This window comes from Mustela erminea, chromosome 1, assembly GCF_009829155.1.
Source record: "Mustela erminea isolate mMusErm1 chromosome 1, mMusErm1.Pri, whole genome shotgun sequence".
NCBI classification, from domain to species: domain Eukaryota; kingdom Metazoa; phylum Chordata; class Mammalia; order Carnivora; family Mustelidae; genus Mustela; species Mustela erminea.
This window is the reverse complement of record NC_045614.1, coordinates 99,257,189-99,277,455: the sequence shown is the minus strand read 5'-3', so window position 1 is coordinate 99,277,455 and position 20,267 is coordinate 99,257,189. Positions and strand designations below refer to the sequence as shown.

At 39.0% G+C, this 20,267-nt stretch overlaps 1 protein-coding gene across 2 annotated transcripts in view; it reads right to left on the bottom strand.

Annotated features, from left to right (window-relative positions):
• Positions 1 to 19,786, bottom strand: part of SLC49A4 (solute carrier family 49 member 4) — a 72,900-nt gene extending 53,114 nt beyond the window's left edge. Inside the window, exons 1-2 of one of the 2 annotated variants that reach the window (XM_032335145.1) lie at positions 19,076 to 19,786; positions 11,064 to 11,157 (exon numbers count right to left, since the gene is read on the bottom strand). In XM_032335145.1, the coding sequence (XP_032191036.1) occupies positions 11,064 to 11,157; positions 19,076 to 19,418 (437 nt within the window). In that variant the 5' untranslated portion in view covers positions 19,419 to 19,786. The remainder of the gene's footprint in view (positions 1 to 11,063; positions 11,158 to 19,075) is intronic. The other variant, XM_032335142.1, reaches the window with a different exon arrangement.
• Positions 19,787 to 20,267: the final 481 nt, after the last annotated feature.

Sequence of the window (20,267 nt, the reverse complement as noted above, 5' to 3'; positions counted from 1 at the left end):
GAACTAAGGTGGGAGGGATGCAGACTCCCTGCCCAGCAAGAAGTCCAACACAGGGCTCGATCCCAGGACCCTGGGATCAAGACTGGAGCTGAAGGGAGACGTTTAACTGAGTCACCCAGGTGCCCCCATTTATAAATTTTAAAAAGCCTAAATTCAGTGATACAAAAACCAACGTCATTAATAAATATTCCAGAAATAAAGCTTTTAAAACAAGCAAACAAACAAGTCAACATTGAGGGTGGTCCAAGCATGGCCAGAGCTTTATTCACTTTATTCCCATCTTGAGCCAGTGGCCCCGGGAAGGGTGGGCAGCAGTTAGGAACAAAGGCAGCCCCTGGGCAGTAAGCCCTGCAGCAGAAAGGAGGCTCTCTGGAAAGTGGACTTGTTAACTCCAGGGCTCTAACTCCTGCTTCACACCTGATGATGTCCAGTACATGTTCACAGTCAGGGGACTGCAAATCTCCAACTTTGCAGGCCAAGCTGTGACAGATCTGCCAGGGGGCTGCTGTGCTGCCCTCTTTCTTCATCCCAGTCTCCTCTCCTTGCGTCCTTGATTGACTCCCTCCCTCCTTCGCCCTCTAGTCTTTTCCCCTTTTCATTTTTAACTCCTACCTACCTCCTCCCTACTTCTGTGTTTGTACCATCCCCACAGGCCAGGTGGGAAAATGGGCAAGAGGGTAATTTCCCGAGCAGGCTGAGAAGATAGTAAAGACCCGGAGCTTCTCCGTAGCCGAGATGGGAGAGCCGAAGACCCGGTGCTGCCCACTAGCACTGTGGGGTGGGGTGCGGGGTTGTTAGCCTTCTGCAGGCCTGGCAGGAGGAGGGGAGAGGGGGGATGGGGACTGGACATGACGGACTGATGGAAGCTTCATGAAGTCCTGCCCTCCCTGTGCCCCTTCACCTTCAGCCCTCAGTTAGTACCCCGCCTCTCGCCCCCACCCCAATGGCTGAGGCCTCAGCGGCATGTGGTATGGCATTTGGGCACAGCTGCATTCTATTTCATATCACTCCATATACTATCGCTTTTCAAACAAATGCCAATAGCTAAAGTTCACACTGAAGATCTACAGTTCATGGTTTTCTAATGTACTTGACATTTTAGTTTGTATTTAATGATATTCCAGTATCCTAACCTTTTGCTTTCTGACATCCTGGAACAAATACCTATGATTCCTCAACTATTTTCTACTTGGAATAGGTTTTAGAATTAGAATTTTTATAGCTGGAAGAGACGTCAAACCTCACCTAGATAACCCACCTCTGCATTTTACAGATATGAAAATTGAGTTCCAGAAAGGCCAATATTACATTTAAAATCACACTTATAATTTTATAACTTTCTTTTCTCCAAAAAGTAAGGGCGGAGCGGGGGGAGCTCCAAAGTCATATAATTTAGCTGATGTCTACACCAGGACTGGAAATCAAAATCAGGGCTTATTTAATTAGTTTACAAATCTCTCTACTCTTCCAACATGGTCTCATTCTGAAGGTTCTCTGTTAATAGTATAAATAAAAATCGCTGACTGTTAAGATAACTCAAGGTTCACAGATCCAGAGGCACGCAAGTAGCTGGAATATTGTGATTCCCTTTGGAAACCTTTAGTTTATTATGACTAGCATTGGTGACAACATTAGAAAACTGGTTTAGAAACTGAGCAGATACTTCCTCACTGTAAGTTCAGCATTCTTTTTTTAACGATTTTATTTATTTATTTGACAGACAGAGATCACAAGTAGGCAGAGAGGCAGGCAGAGAGAGAGGGGAGGAAGCAGGCTCCCTGCGGAGCAGAGAGCCAGAAGCAGGGCTCGATCCCAGGACTCTGGGATCATGACCTGAGCCGAAGGCAGAGGCTTTAACCCACTGAGCCACCCAGGCACCCCAAGTCCAGCATTCTTAACTTAAATTCTATGTATTATTAATATGATGTAATTTGGAATCCAAAAAAAATACTTATCTCTAATATTCAATATGCCAATGGTTCACAAACATTTCCCAATTCCTAATTATCCTGCATCAGAATAAACTGGTATGTTACACCATTTCCTGGGTATTGAAAATGGCAGAGTGTTAAAAATAGTTTTCCTTTATTTAGTCCAACAAAATATAGGGCAAAAAAAGGGTCAGAGATACTATGAATTATAGGAAAAAGAAAGTTAGGAAGGAAGAAACAGAGATAGTAGTAGAAAGGAAGAAGCCTTTTAGGGACTGTTGCTATAGTCTGTTTTTTTTAAGAAACTCGATTTCACTTCTTTATCCTTTAATAATCTGGGCTAATTATGATTTGACTAGAAATATCTGTTCAATGTCTACTATGGTCAAGGAAACTATAGCTAGACACTAAAGGGAATATAAAGATGAATATTATAGTCTTGGCACTAAATAAACTCATAATAACATCAAGTACCAGTTACAGAGAGCACATAAAAAAACACAGTGAAGAGTATTAGATTAGGTATCAGAAAACTCAGTTTCTAGTCTGAGCTAAATTTATTAACTGTGTAATCTTTGGTGAATCGTTTATTCTCTTGCTGTTTCAATTTCTCCAAAGGTACTTTATGTCACAGGGTTTTTATTAAGGCCAAATGCAATCATCTCTTGGCCAGGAAGAGGGGAAAAAATAGATGTCTGCCTCCCCCCATTTTGTCTCATAGGTTTTTTGTCTTATAACTTTTATTTTGTTCTTTTAGTTTAAAAATATATATACTCATACTAGAAAAATGCATACAGAAAATAGCCATAAATTCAATAATTCAATTAAATAACCCAACCACTACTACTGTATTTTTTAGCTTTTTTTCCAATACATATTGAGAGATGCATGTTTGCCTGTTTTATGATTATTTTCCTAAACATAGGTAACTAGATACCATATTGAATATAGTTTTATGCACTAAATTATTTTAACTTTATAGCCTGTCATAAGCATTTTTCTCATTAAAGATTCTTTATAATCATAATTGTTATGGCTCTGTGACAGTCTACTGTATAAATGTATAAAAACTTATTTAACCATTTTCCTAATGTTTGCTATTTATTTGCTAATATAATAATCCTGCTGTGATAATCTTTCTAACATAAATATTTGCTATTTTCCAGGTTACTTCTTTAGGGTCAAAGGATACTAACATTTTAGGCTTTAGGAAACCTACTCTCACATTGTTTTCAGAAGGATTTGTAGTAATTTCTATTCCTGTCAGTGATCGACAGTGCCTGTCTCACCAGCACTGTCATTATTTTTAAAAATACTCAAACACATGCACTCAAAAACTTGGCATTTAGTTTTCTATTGCTTTTATAATGAATTATCACAGAACTAATGGCTTTAAAACAACACAAATTTATTATCTTACAGTTCTGTAAACCAGAAGTCCCTGGGTCTCAATGAGCCAAAATCAAAGTGTCAGCATGGCTATGCTCCTTTCTAGAGGCTCTAGAAGAATCCACGTCCTTGCCTTTTTCTAATTTCTAGGAGCCACCTGCAAACCTTGCTCATCGTCCCCTTCCTCCCCTTCCTGTCTTCAAAGTTGGTAAGAGATGAGAGTCCTAGCATGCCACATCTCTCTCATTTCCTTTTCTGTTTCTCTTGTAAGGACTTTTGTGATTACACTGGGACCACCTGGATAAACCAGGATAATCTCCTTATGGTCAGCTGATTAGCAAGTTTAATTCCACCTGCAAACAAAGTTTTCCCTCACCATGTGATGTAACAAATTTACAGGTTCCAGAGATTAAGACATGGATATCCTTTGGTGATGGGAGCATTCTTATTTCTCCTTTGGTTACTGGTCTTTCTTATTGGTGTACTGCAATTTTTCTCTTTTTGAATGAATGCTTTATATATTTGTCTACATTATCTGAGTTTTAATTGGGTACATGGCTGCTGAGCTACATTTCCAGCCTCTTACAGACAGCATGGCCATGTGACTACGTCTGCACAGGTGGATCTGAGGACAGATGACATATACAACCTCTTAGTCATCACTGAACGATGTAGTCATTGCCCTACACATTCACCTTCCCCTTCCTGTGGGCTAGAATGAGAGTAGGATTATGAGCCAGCTTTGACCACTTGGACAAGGAATCACCCTACGAGATCTTAAAGCAACAGAAAAGAAACTTGGGTCCTTGGAGGGCCTTGTGAAACAGAGCTGCCTATAAGCAATCCACTATCTTCTAGGCTTTTTTCAGAGAAAAATAAACTTCTTTCTCATTGAGCCCACGTATCTTTGTATCTTCATTACATAGCTTAACCTATACCTTACTAAGACATGGGCTGTCAAATCAATGTTGACCGTTGAATTATGAATTTAAAGGATGAAATCTGGGAACCAACATTCGTTATTTATGTCTACTATACCCAGTTTTCCATTCACTTTCCTAAATTCCTTATATAGTTTTATATTATTTTATCCATTATCTATCATACATGCAACACATTTTTCCCAGTTCATGTTTTGACTTTGACTTGTTTTGAAGCCTAAAGGTTCAAATGTTTATGGAGTCAAACCTATCAGCTTTTCCCTCGGTGATGTCTTTCATTATTTTTATGCTGGGAAAAAAGTAATCTCTTTAGGGATAAGAATAATTTTCTCTTATATGGTCTCATTTTTTAAATGCACAGCTCACCAATCCACCTGGAATATATTTTGATGCATGTAAAGCAACCAAATAGCTAAATGATTTTCCCAAACACATATTAGATAAACCTATTTAATAAAATATGATTTAATAGTCCTACTAACCTAAGTGTTTTTCATTACATTAAATTATTATCAACATCTACTTCTAGCCTATTTTGTATGATGATTTTGATGCAGATAAAATAAGGTTTTAATTTTTTCTTCTTTTTGGTATTAAGAGAAAAAAAATCTAGAGTAAATCTTTATTCGGGAGAAAAAGAGATTTACGATAGACTTTGAATGTATTCTTCCTAACTTCCTAACTTTCCTAACTTTCAACTCCATCTACTTCGAAAACCCTATCAACATGTGTGATTATAATTATGTACAGTAGGGAAGGAGAGGGGTATGATGAGGGAAGGACCCATGGGGAGTTCTAGAATTCTAAATTGGGTAATGGGTACATGTTTGCCTGCTTTATGACTATTTTCCTAAAGTATATGTATATGTTTATGTACTTTCTATATGAATATAATATTTAATCTAAACAATGTAAATAAAAACATTCATATAGCTACTGCATGGGCCCTTGGAAGAAATGTCTCAGAAATAACTATATCCTAAGGACAACCAAAAAGGGAAAAAAGTATTTTCTATACCTCTCTACTCCCTTTTTTCACTCTGTTTAATGCTAATCAAGATGAGTTATCCCCCCTACCAATCTTTCTCATGTGAAGCCCATATTACCACCATGCAGAAATAGTTGTGAAACTTGACCCCTGACATTTAAGAGTCAAATTAGGGCAAATAAAATTATTGAATAAAGGCTAAATTTTAATCTTGCTTTAAGACATTAAGTATATTATATGATTATACCGTAGGATGGGCAAGCACAATGCAATTTGCTTAATCAGTTACCATTTAAAGTTAGGATGCTAGTACTTAGGGCAGTAGTTCTCCCAACTTAAACAAGCATAAAATTAGCTAAAGGAGCTTGTTAAGATTGTTGATTCTGGGGATTCATTCCAGAGACTACATGAGTGGAACTGTGGGGCGGGGAAGGGGGGGTGCCTGGGATCTGTATTTTTAATAAGTAGGTAGTGTGCAGACCATACTTTAAAAAAACATTGACCTAGGAAAATCTGAATCTTAATGTATTTTACAAAGAAGAGTCTTGGTTTTGAAATCTACCAGCTGTTCACTTTTACATCATAAGCTTTCTATTTCTACACTGGGGAAATCTGCGTATAACTCTTGCCTTTCCTTCTCTTGTTCTCATTACTGAAACTCTCACATGATCATTTTAGTTTCACTTAACTAATGTCTTCAGTAAAAAAGGTAATATATGCACACAGTAAAAATATTCCCAAGAGTAGGAAAGAGCACAAAATAAAAAGTAAATCTCCTTCCCACCCCAGACTTCTAGTTCCCCAGACCTCAGAAACAACTAATGGTAATGGTTTCTTTCAGAAACAGTCCTTACCATATACTGGAACATACATAGATCCCTCCTACTTTTTCTTTGAATAGGAACATTTTAAATATAACATGTTACATTATATGTAAACTGCCTTCATATAAAACGGGACAATATCCTGGAGATATTTCCATTCAGCATGTACAGAACTTTTACTTCCTTTTCATAGCTGCATACTATTTCACTAACATTCTGCCATGACCAGTCCACTGTTGAAGACACTGGCCTTCTTCCTTTGTTTTTGTTTTTTGTTTTTTGTTTTTTTTTTAAGTTTATTTATTTATTTGAGAGAAAGAAAGAAAGAGAGAATGAGAATGGGGGGGAAGGATAGAGGGAGAGAGAATCTTCAAGCAGACTCCCCACTGAATGCAGAGCCTGCCAGAGGGCTCCATCTCAGGACCCATGGAATCACGACCTGAGCCGAAATCAAGAGTCAGATGCTTAACCAACTGAGCCATCCAGACGTCCCAAAGACACTGGCCTTCTGACAATAGCCTTCTACTATTACAAGCAAGGCTGCACAAACATGGTTATCCCTGCAAACTGGTAGAACTTCACATATGGGCTAATTTACTGGGTTAAAGCATACTGCATTTTGAATCTAATAAATACTGCCAAAATGTCCTCCAAATAGGAATACCCCAAACTACTCACACATCAGCGGACCTGTTTTCCTACCCCAAGCAACATATGTTATCACACTTTCTTATCTTTGCCAATAAAGACAGCTACATACTATTTTCATTTTCATTTCTTTAATTATGACAGAGTTGAGCATCTTTCCCTAAGCTTATGACATATGTATTTTAATTTCTGTAATTACTTGCTCATATCTGTCACTCATTTTCCTACTAAGTTGCTTTTTTAATTGCTTTGAAGAAATTCTTTTCAACTAAGGAAATTACCCATTTGTTTTACTGCTGCAAATATTTCCCAGCTTTTAACTTGTCTTTTGACTTTGTTTTATAGTATATTTAATCATGCAGATATTCTAAATTTTTATTTACTTAAATGTATGAAGCCTTTCTTTAATAGCTTCTGGGACTTATCTTTTAGTAGGAAGATTTTAGTAGGAATCTTTTCTGGTGTTGTCATTTTTTAAATTAATTAATTAATTTTAAAAGATTTTATTTCAGGAGTTCTACACCCAACATGAGGCTCAAACCCACAACCATGAGATGAAGAGTTGCATGTTCCATTGACTGCACTAGCCAGGCCCCCCTGGTATGGTTGGTCATTTTAAATGTAATTTTGTCAGCTGCAAGCTTTTCAAAGTGGAATGTATCTCTTAAAAAAAAAAAAACTATGTTTACTAGAACCATCCTATTTAACTATATAGCACATTAGTAAATGTTACCTATTATTTATATTAATGAAAATTATACCTAATTAAAAGATAACATGACATGTGTTACAGGGATCACTGACTACATCTACAATTAAAAGCAGATAAAACTTACTGCAAGTTCACCTTCCAGAAATCTTTAAATGGTTTGTTTACTGGACATGCAATATCATACTTCATGCTACAGAGCCATGTCATCCAGTGCTATATACGGCAATGCCATCTGAAATACTTTTGGTATGATTTGTTTCTTGATCATAGAAGAAATGCCTTATAGTGCATTAGTCTAAGTTCCTGATTCATCCATGATGTCACTAGAAGCAGAAAATAATTTTCCTGGGGCGCCTGGGTGGCTCAGTTGGTTAAGCGGCTGACTTTGGCTCAGGTCATGATCCCAGGGTCCTGGGATCAAGTCCTGCATCGGCCTCCCTGCTCAGTGGGGAACCTGCTTTTCCCTCTCCCTCTGCCTGCTGCCCCCACTATTTGTGGGCTCTCTCTCTCTGTCAAATAAATAAAAATCTGAAAAGAAAAGAAAAGAAAAGAAAAGAAAAGAAAAGAAAAGAAAAGAATTGAATTTTCCTGAATTTTTACTGGTACTATGCAGGTAAAAGAAATACTGATACCATGCAGTGATAGAACACCATTAAGAGGTGGTGAAAAGAGTCTTGGTTGAGGAAAGAGCCCGTCAGAAGCTGCTTTTCTCACGTCTGGAGACCTACTGAAGCTAAAATACAGGAAGCCAAGGGTGCAGGGACACTATTCCAGAAGCTGGGTCTGAGGCTCAAAAAGTGCCAAGCAAAACAGGGGCACAAAAACGCAGATTGCCAAATACTTTTCAGTGCCGGCCAAATGGATGTTACAGGTCTTTACCCCTTCCCGCTGAGTATCAGATGGAGATGGAAGCTTAAAAGTGGTGATCTACTGAACCTACTAGTCAAAAACACAGATTTTAATTGTAGCATTTTCATTTTAACAGCTGCATATGCATTGTTAATACTACTGCTTAAAAGAGATACTGCATGGACATAAAACGAAGCCTCATTTTAAAGGGCTAATATTCCTACATTCTTTATAGCTGAACATGCAATGACTGAAAATTCAATTTATACTCTCTTTTTATCAAAGATCCAATCTCTCTGAACTCTTTATTTTAGCAATTCTCTTTCATCTCCTCTATCTTTGTTTACATTTCTTTATGAGCTCTATTTCTTTTCCATATCACCTTCTTCACTAAGATGGAGACTCAATTCTTTAGTACTGTTGGAGTTTTATATCTGGAAAGGATATAAAGGGAAATAAGACTAGAGAGAAGAGTATGGATGGCTCAAAACAGAAGAAGAGCTAATAAAAACATTAATGGGCTTTTTAAAGGAATGCATTATTAAAGTTAAGCTTACTGAAATTTGTATTTTAAAACTGGTTGCCATATGTTTGAAAAATTAAGAACATCTCAAGCACAATAATGAAACTTACCTGTTAAAACCTCACTCAAAAGGATAGGAGATGAAGACTAGCTTTCCAGAAACCATCACCTCTCACTTGATTTATTGCAATAGCTCCCCAACTGGTCTTCTTACTCCTGCCCTTGACCTCCAGCTTCAATCTGTTCTCCACAAAGCAGCTTGTGACAGGGTTCTCCTCAGCTCAAAATCACCAGTGGTTTCCTAGCTCAGAAATAGCTAAGGTCTTCAAGGATCTTGTCTCACACTCCCACCACCACCCTATAACTGTGCTGATCTCATTTCCTATCACCCTTCCCACGAAGCCTCTCATGTCTCACTTGGCTCCAGGCGCACCAGCCTGCCTGCCAGGAGAGCTCTTTCCTTCTAGCACTTTACATTTGCTGTTCTGCCGGAATGCTTGGCCTCCAGATAATGCATGGTCCACTCCTCTGGGTTCTTACCCCCGAAAGTTATCTTCCAAGTAAGGTGTTTTTTGTTTTGGTTGGTTTGTTCATTTTTGGCCATTCTTTCTGAAATTTCACCCTCCTTCCCCTGACAGTTCAGATCTTTCTTTCTTATTTTACTTTTTCCTCCATAACACAGTACATATTTTATGTATTTATCTAGTTTAGTGCCAGTCTCCCCAGGCAGAATGTAAACTCCAAGAGGCAAGGATCTGTCTTTGGTATTCTCTGCTGTATTCCCCATGTCCAGAAGAGAGCTTGGCACACAATAGGAGCTCAGTGAATTTCGTTGAGCAAGTGAACTGATAAATGAATAAACAGAAAATGATTCCAGTCTGGGCTCTCACTTCTTTCCTGGTCTCCTCCCAGCTACCTCCACCTTCTGTAATCAATCCCACATACCTCAAATCAGTAATTTACCCAACACAGGTTAGATCCTATTGCTGCTGTGAGCCACTTAAAAATTAATTTTAATTAAAAATTTTAATAAAAATTTTATTAAAATAAGCATTTTAATAAAAAATTAATTTTAATTTTTAAGTGGCTCACAACTACCCTGTGAGGAAAACACAATTCTACATCAAGATAGACGCAGAATCACAATTCTACATCTTAATGGCATCAAGATCCCTCATAATCTGGATAACCTTTTCTAAACTCATCTATTTACATCCCATTTTTATACCTTAACCTATAGATGAGTGTCTCCCAAACTTGAATAATTTATGGGTCCTTTTAAAAGAGGAAAAACTTTTCAATGACCTTCAAGATCACATCCAAGGACCCCAGTTTGAGAAACACTAATGCAGGAAAATGACATTCTGGTCAATAAAAGTATCTTTTAATTACAGATTATTAGTGGTAAAATGATTTTTAATATTCTAACCGAAAGGAAAACAAAACTTTAAAATCTTTGTATACCTCGTAGCCTCTGAGAATAAATCCACAGACCCAGGAGCAGACATGCTGTTGTACATAATTGCAGCTAGCAAACCATCCCGAAGAGGCCTATGCTTACCCGACTCCATGTCTTTGTTCCTGTTATTCCTCTACTCTGCAATATTCTTTCCCTATCGTTATCAAATTCCAGGTCTATTCTTCCTTCAATGCCTACTTTAATTATCACCTCCTTCATGAACTCTTTCTGATACCCTCCGCCAAAACTTCTCTCAGTCTCTCGGGACAATTTTATACCTCTTCTGCTGCATTAGCTACATCATTCTTCCTTATGTTATACCATTATTTTCCTGTGGTTATTACAGCTCCTATATAGCATAAAGATTAACTTGCTCATTTTTTATTTACACAAAAACCAATGCAGTCATCTTCCATATGACAATTAAGAAATGTCCACTGAACTAATCATGTAGGGAAAAAATAAATGCTAATATAACTATGACCCTCTACTGATCCTCTTAAAAATGGAACCACTTAGGGGCACCTGGGTGGCTCAGTCAGCTGAGCGTCTGCCTTTGGCTCAGATCATGGTCCCAGGGTCCCAGGATCCAGCACCGTGTCAGACTCCCTGCTCAGCTGGGAGCCTGCTCTCCCCTCTCCTGTTTGTGTGCTCTCTTTCTCTTTCTCAAATAAATAAAATCTTTAAAAATATTTTTAAAAAAATAGAACCGTTTACTAAAAGCTTATAACCAAACATATATTTTCATAACAAAAGAAGAAAAATGTGGGGAAAAATGTAAGTTATTTATAGGATTTACCTTCTTTTAAGCATTAAGTCTGATACAGGTATGCATCTTAGACCAGTTCCCAAAACCATAAGGAAGGATGTCAGAAGCACAGTTACCCGAAGACCTAGAGGGAAACAAAAAAATATCTGGGTAATTTTTATATTCTTTTCATGTGAAGTCCAGTGTTAAGAGCAAAGATTTTTTACTCAATTACAGATATGTTGTATTCTAATATTTTAACTTTTTGCTAAAAATCCACACATAGGGAAAAAAATTCTCCATGCTGAAAATGAAATGATTCTAACATTAATAGAAAACTTGAATGATCACATCAAGGAAGAAGCTCCATTAGGTACAGTTTTTCAAAATGAAAGGCTACAATGTTTTGTTCACATATAACAGTAAAAAATACAAAAAATAATTTTAAAGGACTAGGTATTTTAGTTTAATACTTCCAATATGAAATTTCCAATTTTCAAATGCAAGCTGTAAAAACTCTAAACTGCCCCTAAATAGTTTAAGGTAGAAAGGTCACGGCTTTAAATTTTCTTGAAAAATGACAATTGGCCAATTTTGTATTTTATCTAATAATCAGGACAAGCTAAAGCTTGTTATATGAGGTGGTCCTTTAGAAACCTTTGATTATGAATACAACAATGGTCTTTTAATTTTTCTTGACTTACCAGATGGCTTTCAATTTATAGAATGATACTGTTAAAAAAAAAAAAAGGCATGGCTTAGGACTGTATAATATGGATCAAGTAGCATTCCCCTCTGTCCCAAATATAATCAATTATTTTAAAAATGTGTGCCAGTGGGATTGCATGGAGCACTGGGTGTGGTGCAAAAACAATGAATACTGTTATGCTGAAAATAAATTTAAAAAATGTGTGCCAGGGGTTGGTCACATGGATAACAAGGTAAAAAGCAATATTAAAATAAGGTAATCAAAAATAGACACAATATTCTAGCTATGGCAGAGTAATGCAATGGGATTATACACTCCTACTTGCTGGAAAGCCACGCTCTGTCACTACTACACTAATGCCATCTATTTGCGGCAGTCACATCACACAGGTGGCTCATGCTGAGCATGTGGGGAAAGCGCCAACATTTCTTCCAGTTTCTCCCAAATTCAATGCCTCCTTGAAACCATTTCATAGTGAATAGACTGAATGCAAATTTTTAAATCTAAATTATTCTTTTTTCCCCAGGACTCTTTTTGACAGAGGGGAGATAGTTAAGCATTTTGGTTTTCAAAGGGCTTTTTTACTTGAAGGTGTTAAAATGAGACAACAGACCCAAAATGGAGTTGCTCATGCTAAGCTTCATGCCACCAAACTGCCTTGACTTAATGACAGGTTTGGTTCTCCCAGAAATGGAACACTATTCTAATCAATCAGTGCTAGTGAGGCGATCTGCTTGATAGATCCCCTCCAAGCCCCTAAAGGAAAATGACTTTGCCACAACAGTCTAATTTTTGCTAGTATAACATGCTTGTTCCCTGTCCCTTCTGCTTGTAAAAGTCTTTCATTTTGTATAGCCCTTGGAACTCCTTTCTCTTTTTCTTTTTTTCTTTTTTTTTAAAGATTTTATTTATTTATTTGACAGAGATGACAAGCAGGCACACAGGCAGGCGGGGGCGGGGGGAGAGGGAAGCAGGCTCCCTGCTGAGCAGAGAGCCCAATGTGGGGCTCAATCCCAGGACCCCAGGATCGTGACCTGAGCCGAAGGCAGAGGCTTTAACCCACTGAGCCACCAAGGCACCCCAGAACTCCTTTCTTTATGCTAGAGGAGATCCTGCCCGATTTGTGAACCGTTGAATAAAGCCAGTAAGATCTTTAAATTCACTCAGCTGAATTCTGTTTCTTAACCAAGGAAACTGAAAGTCAACAAAACTGTAATTATGCAGATTAAACATAGCAAGGAAAATAAACTCGAGATCTGGATCAGGCACACACATGCCACATTGAGGGTAATTTGTGATATGAACTGAGTTAGCTTTATAATATTCTTATATGATTTGAATATGATTAATAGAATTTGGCAGAAGGAATATCACAGAAAATTGTGCTTCCCAGTAAGAAGTAATGCATACATACTGCTCATTTACTGCTTCTACTAACAGAATACAAATTGTAAACCCACATTATAGCCATGGGAAATAGAGTATAATTAATAAAAAGTATACTCCATGGTCATAAATATGCTAAACTTGCAAAATGTTATTCTTGTAAGGGTGTATGGGGCGTCTTATGAGATACTGATTAAAATGTTACAGATTTGGGACTATAAGGCTTTACCTTCTACATGGTATTTATTTTTTTCCTAAGTATTTGGTTTATAATTAAGGTAAGCAATCACCAAGTAAGCAGTGAGGCATTGTTTATGGCCATATAGTCCAAATAACCCAGTTTCCTATTATTACTGCTTAAGGCTGGCACACTTTTCTATGCAATTATAGTTTTTATCAAATAAATGGTAATATAACAGCTAAATATATACATTTCATTATAAAGAAGTTCTGAAAAGCTGATTATTAAAGCACCTCACAGTTAGAGCTTGTGGCTTTCTTGCTTATTTTTAATTGTTGCCAATTATTACTTAACCCACCCCAGATGATGCTCAATTCTAAATAAAATGTTTTATCTCATTTGAATCTCAACAAGGCAGGACTCTCTAATTTCATGTAATCAAAATAACATCAACTGACTTTAGGAAGGAGGTGTAGGAGGACTCCAGGAAAATAAGCCTATGAGACATCTAGTACTTTTATGTAAATAAATAGATCCCAAGTGATTACAGTATTAGGATGTGAGTGCAAGAAAACATCTAATGAAAGGTATTAGAACAATTTCAGAAAACCAAACATATTGAAAATAAAAATAAATTCTATTCAAATAAGGCACAGACACTGCAGGAAGCTTCCTTCCCGTGGATGAAATAATTCCTTTTGCTGGGAACTGATTTGGCACAGGAATGGCATCTCTACAACAGGTTTGTCTAAAAAATCAGGATACAATGTTAACTGGAACACACACACACAGAGACAGAGACACACACACACACACACACACACAAATCCATACTGGATGTATAGGAAATTAATTATAGCTGTAAAGTTCATCTGGTAAGACTGTTCTCAGACTCTATACTTCCATCAACCGGAGAGAAGATGAGCTCTTATTTGTTCTTGGTGAGGAGAGCTCTAGTCTCCATTTCCCCAAAAGCCACAGCCCTGCCACCCCAAACTGCTTTGGAAACCATCAGAGGGGCGCCTGGGTGGCTCAGTGGGTTAAGCCTCTGCCTTCGGCTCAGGTCATGATCTCAGGGTCCTGGGATCGAGACCCGCATTGGGCTCTCTGCTCAGCAGGGAGCCTGCTTCCTCCTCTCTCTCTGCCTGCCACTCTGCCTGCTTGTCATCTCTCTCTGTCAAATAAATAAATGAAATCTTAAAAAAAAAAAAAAGAAAAGAAAAGAAACCATTAGAAACAATAACATTGTGCCTGTTTTTCCCATCTACATCAGTCCTGGGAGACCCAAGATTCACAGGTCATCCCTGCACAAATGTGGCTTCATATGTCCCCTAATCTGAACTCATCTCTACAGCTTCCCCAACTCCTGAAACCTTGCCACTGTGCCTTCTGGAAGGCTCACAATCAGTGAATCAGTGGAATCCCTACATTCTCAAGCCCTTCTCCAAAAGTTCTCTTCACCTTCTTAATCCCACCAAAACCTCTCCCCCCATGACCCTTGCTTCCCCAGCATTTTCAGATCACTATTGCTCTCTACTCCCTTGGTCTCTTTTCTCAGCACTTTTAAGATTTTCTCTGGTTTTAAGCAATATGGTTATGATGTGCTTCAGTGTAGTTTTCTTCATGTTTCTTCTGCTAGAACTCTTGTATTTCTTAAAGTTGTGGGTTTATAGATACAGAATTTTTTTGCCATTATTTCTCCAATTTGAGAAATCCACCCTCATCTTACTCTATGCCCTTCCCTTTTCTCTTCTCTTCTAGATTCCTAATTACATGTATATTAGGTCACTTAAAACGGTCCCACAGCTCACTGATGCTGGTGGAGTTTTTGTTTTTCTTTGTAGTCTTTTTTGCCCACTCGCCTCCATTCTGGATAGTATTTATTGCTGTCTTCAAGTTCACTAATCTCTTCTTCTGCAATGTCTGATCTGCTATTAAATCCTGCCCAGTGCACTTTTTTTTCTTTTGTCATATTGCATTTCCATCTATAGAAACGTAATGTTGGTCTTTTAATGTTTGTCTTTTTATGTTTCCTGTGTCTCTCCTTAACATGTTCATGCTTTCATCTATCTTCTTGAACATACATAGAATATCTAAAGTAGTTGTTTTCATGTTCCTGTCTACTAACTTATCATTTGTGTCATTTTGGGATCTGTTTCTATTCATTGTTTTTTCTCCTCTTTATAAGTTGTATTTACCTGCTTCTTTGCATGCTTGGTAAATTTTTATTTCAATGTCAGGAATTCTGAATTTTACCTCTTTGGATGATGGGTTTTTTTTTTTTTTTTTTTTTGCAATTTTTCAAATGTTTGTGAATGATATTGTGAGATATAGCTGAGTTACTTTTGATCTTTCTGAGGCATAGTTTCACACTTTATTAGATGAAACCAGAGCATTCTTTAGCTTAGGGTTCTTTTGTCTTTACTACTGAGACAATGCCCCGATGAGTATTCAACCCAACCTCTTATGCATTTTGAGGTTTCTCCCTTCCTGGTCTTGGGATTGTGAACTATTCCAAGCCTTGTGTGAACTTTGGGAATTGTTCCACCTGTTCTTTTTTGCTCACAAGTATCTGCCGACCAGTTATCGGCTGAACACTCAAGAGAAACTCTGTATAGACCCAGAGCTTTCTGTAAAGCTTTTTTCCCTCTCTGATATTCCACCCTAAGTATTCTAGTTAAGTTGGTCTCTTGCAATTCTTAAAATGTCTCCTCAACTTACCTTCAATACTCAGTCTAGGCTTCCCATCTCTACATTGATACCTGGAAATTCTCTCCAGGTAGTTGGCTGAAACATTCATAGGGATCACCAACCTATCCTGCCTGTTGTCCAATGTCTGAAAACTTTGTTTCATATACTTTCATATACTTTAATTTTTTGTTTTTAGTTGAAAATTACACTGAAACCCAGTTCCCAATATTCCATCATGGCCAGAACAGCCATTGATCTAATTATATTTAATTTTCATACTCGAAAGTCCTTGCTGCAGCTGTCTAGAAACTACCACACACCTGTCTCCAGGGTATTCACCCTCACCATTTGCAAATGTCGTGGCTCGTTATTCCACCCTATGATACTACTTTTTCATAAACCTGGTGATTTTGATATCCACTAGATGATCAGTTCAACATCCCTACCTTCCAGTCCTGACTTCTTGTTCTATAATCATGTCCTCTACTCTATACCTCAGTAGTCTGTTCTCTTGTTTATAGTCTGACCTTGTCTTTACTATGACGGCATCCATGACAATCTCAATTTCAAGAATTCCATTCTTCAATCATGACCTCCTCTCTTTCTCTCTTGCCTTGTTTTATAGTCCTACATAGTATTTATCACCATCTGACATATTAAATATTTAATTTTGTTTGTTGCCTAGATCTCATTAGTATATAGGTTCTGTGAAATCTATCTTCCCAGTACTTAGTACACATTTAGGTACTATTTCCCTGAAACTTTCTTCACTTGGCTTCTAGGGCTCACTTGTTCTTGGCTCTCCTATTATCTCACTGGTTTTTTGGGGTTTTTTTTCCTTTTTTTTTAATCTCTGCTGAAAAATTTTTTTTCAGTGTTTTTTTTTTTTGTTGTTTTTGTTTTTTTTAATCTCTGCTGAAAAATGAAAATGGGTAAGAGGGCACAAAACACATCTTAGGAAAATAACCAGTCTTCTATGCTAAGCTGGCTGGGACCCATGACAGCAGGAAGATCAGACAACGATCTACCCTCTGGGGAGCAAGATCTTTTAGAATGTTGGAACTTACTTTCTATGTATGCAGACAGGACATCTGCAGCAGGACAGCCAATATATGAAAGTATATTAACTTTCTCCTACTAAAAAGGAAAACCACTTCTTAAAAGAGAATTTTAAAATTTCTTTTCCTTTGCTTCAACCAATGGTGAATATAAAATTGAATTCCCTATCTGGTTACAGGAGCTACTGAAGAACTCCTAAAGTAACTTATTTAATAAAGTGAACAGGTAGTCCCTAATTTAGCCAAACAGTTATACAATTATAATAAAAAAGGTAAAAATTAACATTCTTCTACCAAAAAAACAAGGTTGGTTAAATTTAGAAAATAATATTGGAATATGCTCCTGGCAAAAATGTAAATAAAAAGAAAGAACAAAATAACATTTTCCCCTAAATTTAGCCAACTTTGTAAGGAATGACAGAGGAACTGTCACAGACTGGAGATTAAGTAGAAATCATAGTAGAAATCATAACTAAATGCAGTTTGGAACCCTAGACTGAATCCTGGAATGGGGGAGGGGGGAAGATGTTAGTGGAAAAACTGGTGAAATCCAAATACCATCTATAATTCAGCTTAAAAGCAAACAAAAAAGCTCCAATCTGGGGGCTTCTGGGTGGCTCAGACAGTTAACCAGTTGCCTTCGGCTCAGGTCATGATCCCTGGTTTCTGGGATGGAGCCAGCACAGAGTCTGCTTCTCCCTCTCCCTCTGCCTCTCCCCCTGCCTTTCCCTCTGTTCATGCTCTCTCTCTTGCTCTGTCTCAAATAAATAAATAAATAAATAAAGTTTTAAAATTTGAAGAAAAAAAGAAGAAAGAAAAGAAAACTTCCATTCAGTACAAGAAAACTTTCCTCAGCATCTAGCGCACATCTTCTGCAAAAGTACTTACTCTATCTGGAAGTTCTATGCCAGTCGAGACATACCTTCACGGCTTGACACCTTTTTGTTCTTAGAAGGTTCTTCCTTTATTGCTTTGAGTTACATCCTTTTGTAGCTTCACTCAATTTAGTTCTTCCTTCTAGAACTACACACAGTAAGTCTAATTCCTCTTTTACTCGACCTTCGCATATTTCATATTCTGCCTCAAGTCTCTTTGTGAAGGTTGACACACCATTTCCCTTAATCTTATACATTATGATTTTTACATCATTATTCCTGTCACACAACTTTTAATGTGCTCTGGCTCATCAATGGTTTTAAAATTGATGCTCAGACTAAACATTAGAGTATATCAAACTCTTTCTGGTTGATGCTGTACTTCTATGCCTCAGACCGTCCTCCTTTTTCAGCAGCTACATCACAGTGATCATGAATCATTTACCCATACCTGTGTGATACACTTCAATGCCTTATCATTTAGTTGTGTGACCTCTTTTTTTTCTCCTAACAGAATCGCACTGGCAAGTGGTAAAGTGAGAAACGTCTGCCCACATTATTCCTCAGAGAGTCTTCATTCACCTGGCATGCTTTATCTGAGAGTCATAAATCTCAACGGACACAACGTCCTAGTCACAAACACACACTCTAAAGCTGCCATGCACCATTTTAGAGAAATTAAATCACTCAGATGTAGTTTCCCCGAAAGCCCTGGGCTGGAGTCATCTATTATGCAAAGCCAACTCAATACTTCCTCATATCTGGGCATCATCAGTCTATTTTCTGACCTTTCACCCTCAACACCTCCAAATCCCTCTGAAGTCAAAGCATCAGTCATTTTGGTCAGGTGTAGAAATCATAAATAGCACGTGCACGGGAATGCTCTCTCGTCCACATCGTGCAAAAACATGAGCATTTAGAGATCACTTAATCTCTGCTGTTGCATAATGGGTAACAGTGATGTAAACATAAGTACAGTATCTGCAAAGAAGCCTCCCCATGTCTGTCGCTTTGGGGACGGAGGGTTCCTGGTCTGGAATGGGATACCAGCAACACTCGGTCACCTCACATAACCCTTAAGACGAAGCCGAGGGCGGCGGCTGGCGGGCTCTGGCTCGCCCGGGGAGTGACCGCACCGGCCGGCACTGCCCGGAGCCCCTCACCTCTCTTGTCCAGGAGCCACATGAACGCGAAGCACGGCAGGAAGCCGATGGGTCCCCACAGCACGAGTAGCGCGATGTCCCAGCTGGAGAAGCCATAGGCCTGGCGCGCCGAGTTCTGGATGGGGCCCCAGGTGTTCCAGACCAGGCCCTGCGCGAAACCCAGCAACGAAAAGAGCAGCAGCACCAGCCAGCGGCGCCCGTACACCCGCCCGGGACCCGGGGCCGCCGCGGGCAGCGCCGCCGCCGCCGCCTCCCGGCTTCTCCAGACAGCTCCCGGCGCAGGCCCGAGCCCGGGCCCCAGCAGGGGCTGCCGCTCCTCCTCGCTGCTCCAGCCCGCGCCCATGGCGACGCGCGGCCCGCGGGGCCTCTGCCCAGCGCGGTCTCGGTGACCGCCGACTAGCCCCGCGCGGATACGGTCGCAGGAGGCGGAGGCAGAAGCTGCTGAGGTCGGGCTCGGCCTCAGGGCCGCGGCCGGTGCGCCTGCGCCGCGCGAGCCGGCCCGGGGCTGGAAGGCGGGGCAGGTGCCGCGAGCTGGGAGGAGACTGGGGTACCGCACTGGGGCACCCACCTCGCGGGTACTGGAGAGGAAACTGAGGCAGGAGACCCCCCCGTCTCTGAGGGAGGACGAAGAGGAACCAAAAAGGAGGGAGGAGCGCGACTAAGCCCTGGAAAAGGAAACTCCCAAAAGGGCTGTGCTAAGAGGAGGTTGGGATTGCTGGAGGAAGTGCCTAAGTTTACATCACGTGTCCATCCAATAAACAACTCGGATACCTCTGGTCACTTGAGCTGTTCCTTGCTTCTATATTGCATTTATTATTTTTGTTGGATTGATAACTTTAGAAACTAAAGGGGGTGATAGGATAAGATTGAGTTGTTGGATTTGCCCCTTGAAAATAATTTATTTTTCACAGACAGTGAGTACTGCCTAGTTTTATTAGCTATCTTTTGTCTTAAATACCCAATGAGATTATAAACTAGTCAATGACATTCGTATGTATATAAAAAAAGATATAAAAAAGATATAGCTATCTTTCTACCCCCTGCCTGTCATTAATAGGCATATGTTAATATATTAATACGTTAAGGCTAAAAGATTTCTGCCCCTAACGACTTAGATCCATCTCCGGTCATTACAATTTTGACCAGACGAAAAGTAAGTGAGAAGGGTGGGGGCTGTTGGCCTCTTGATCAG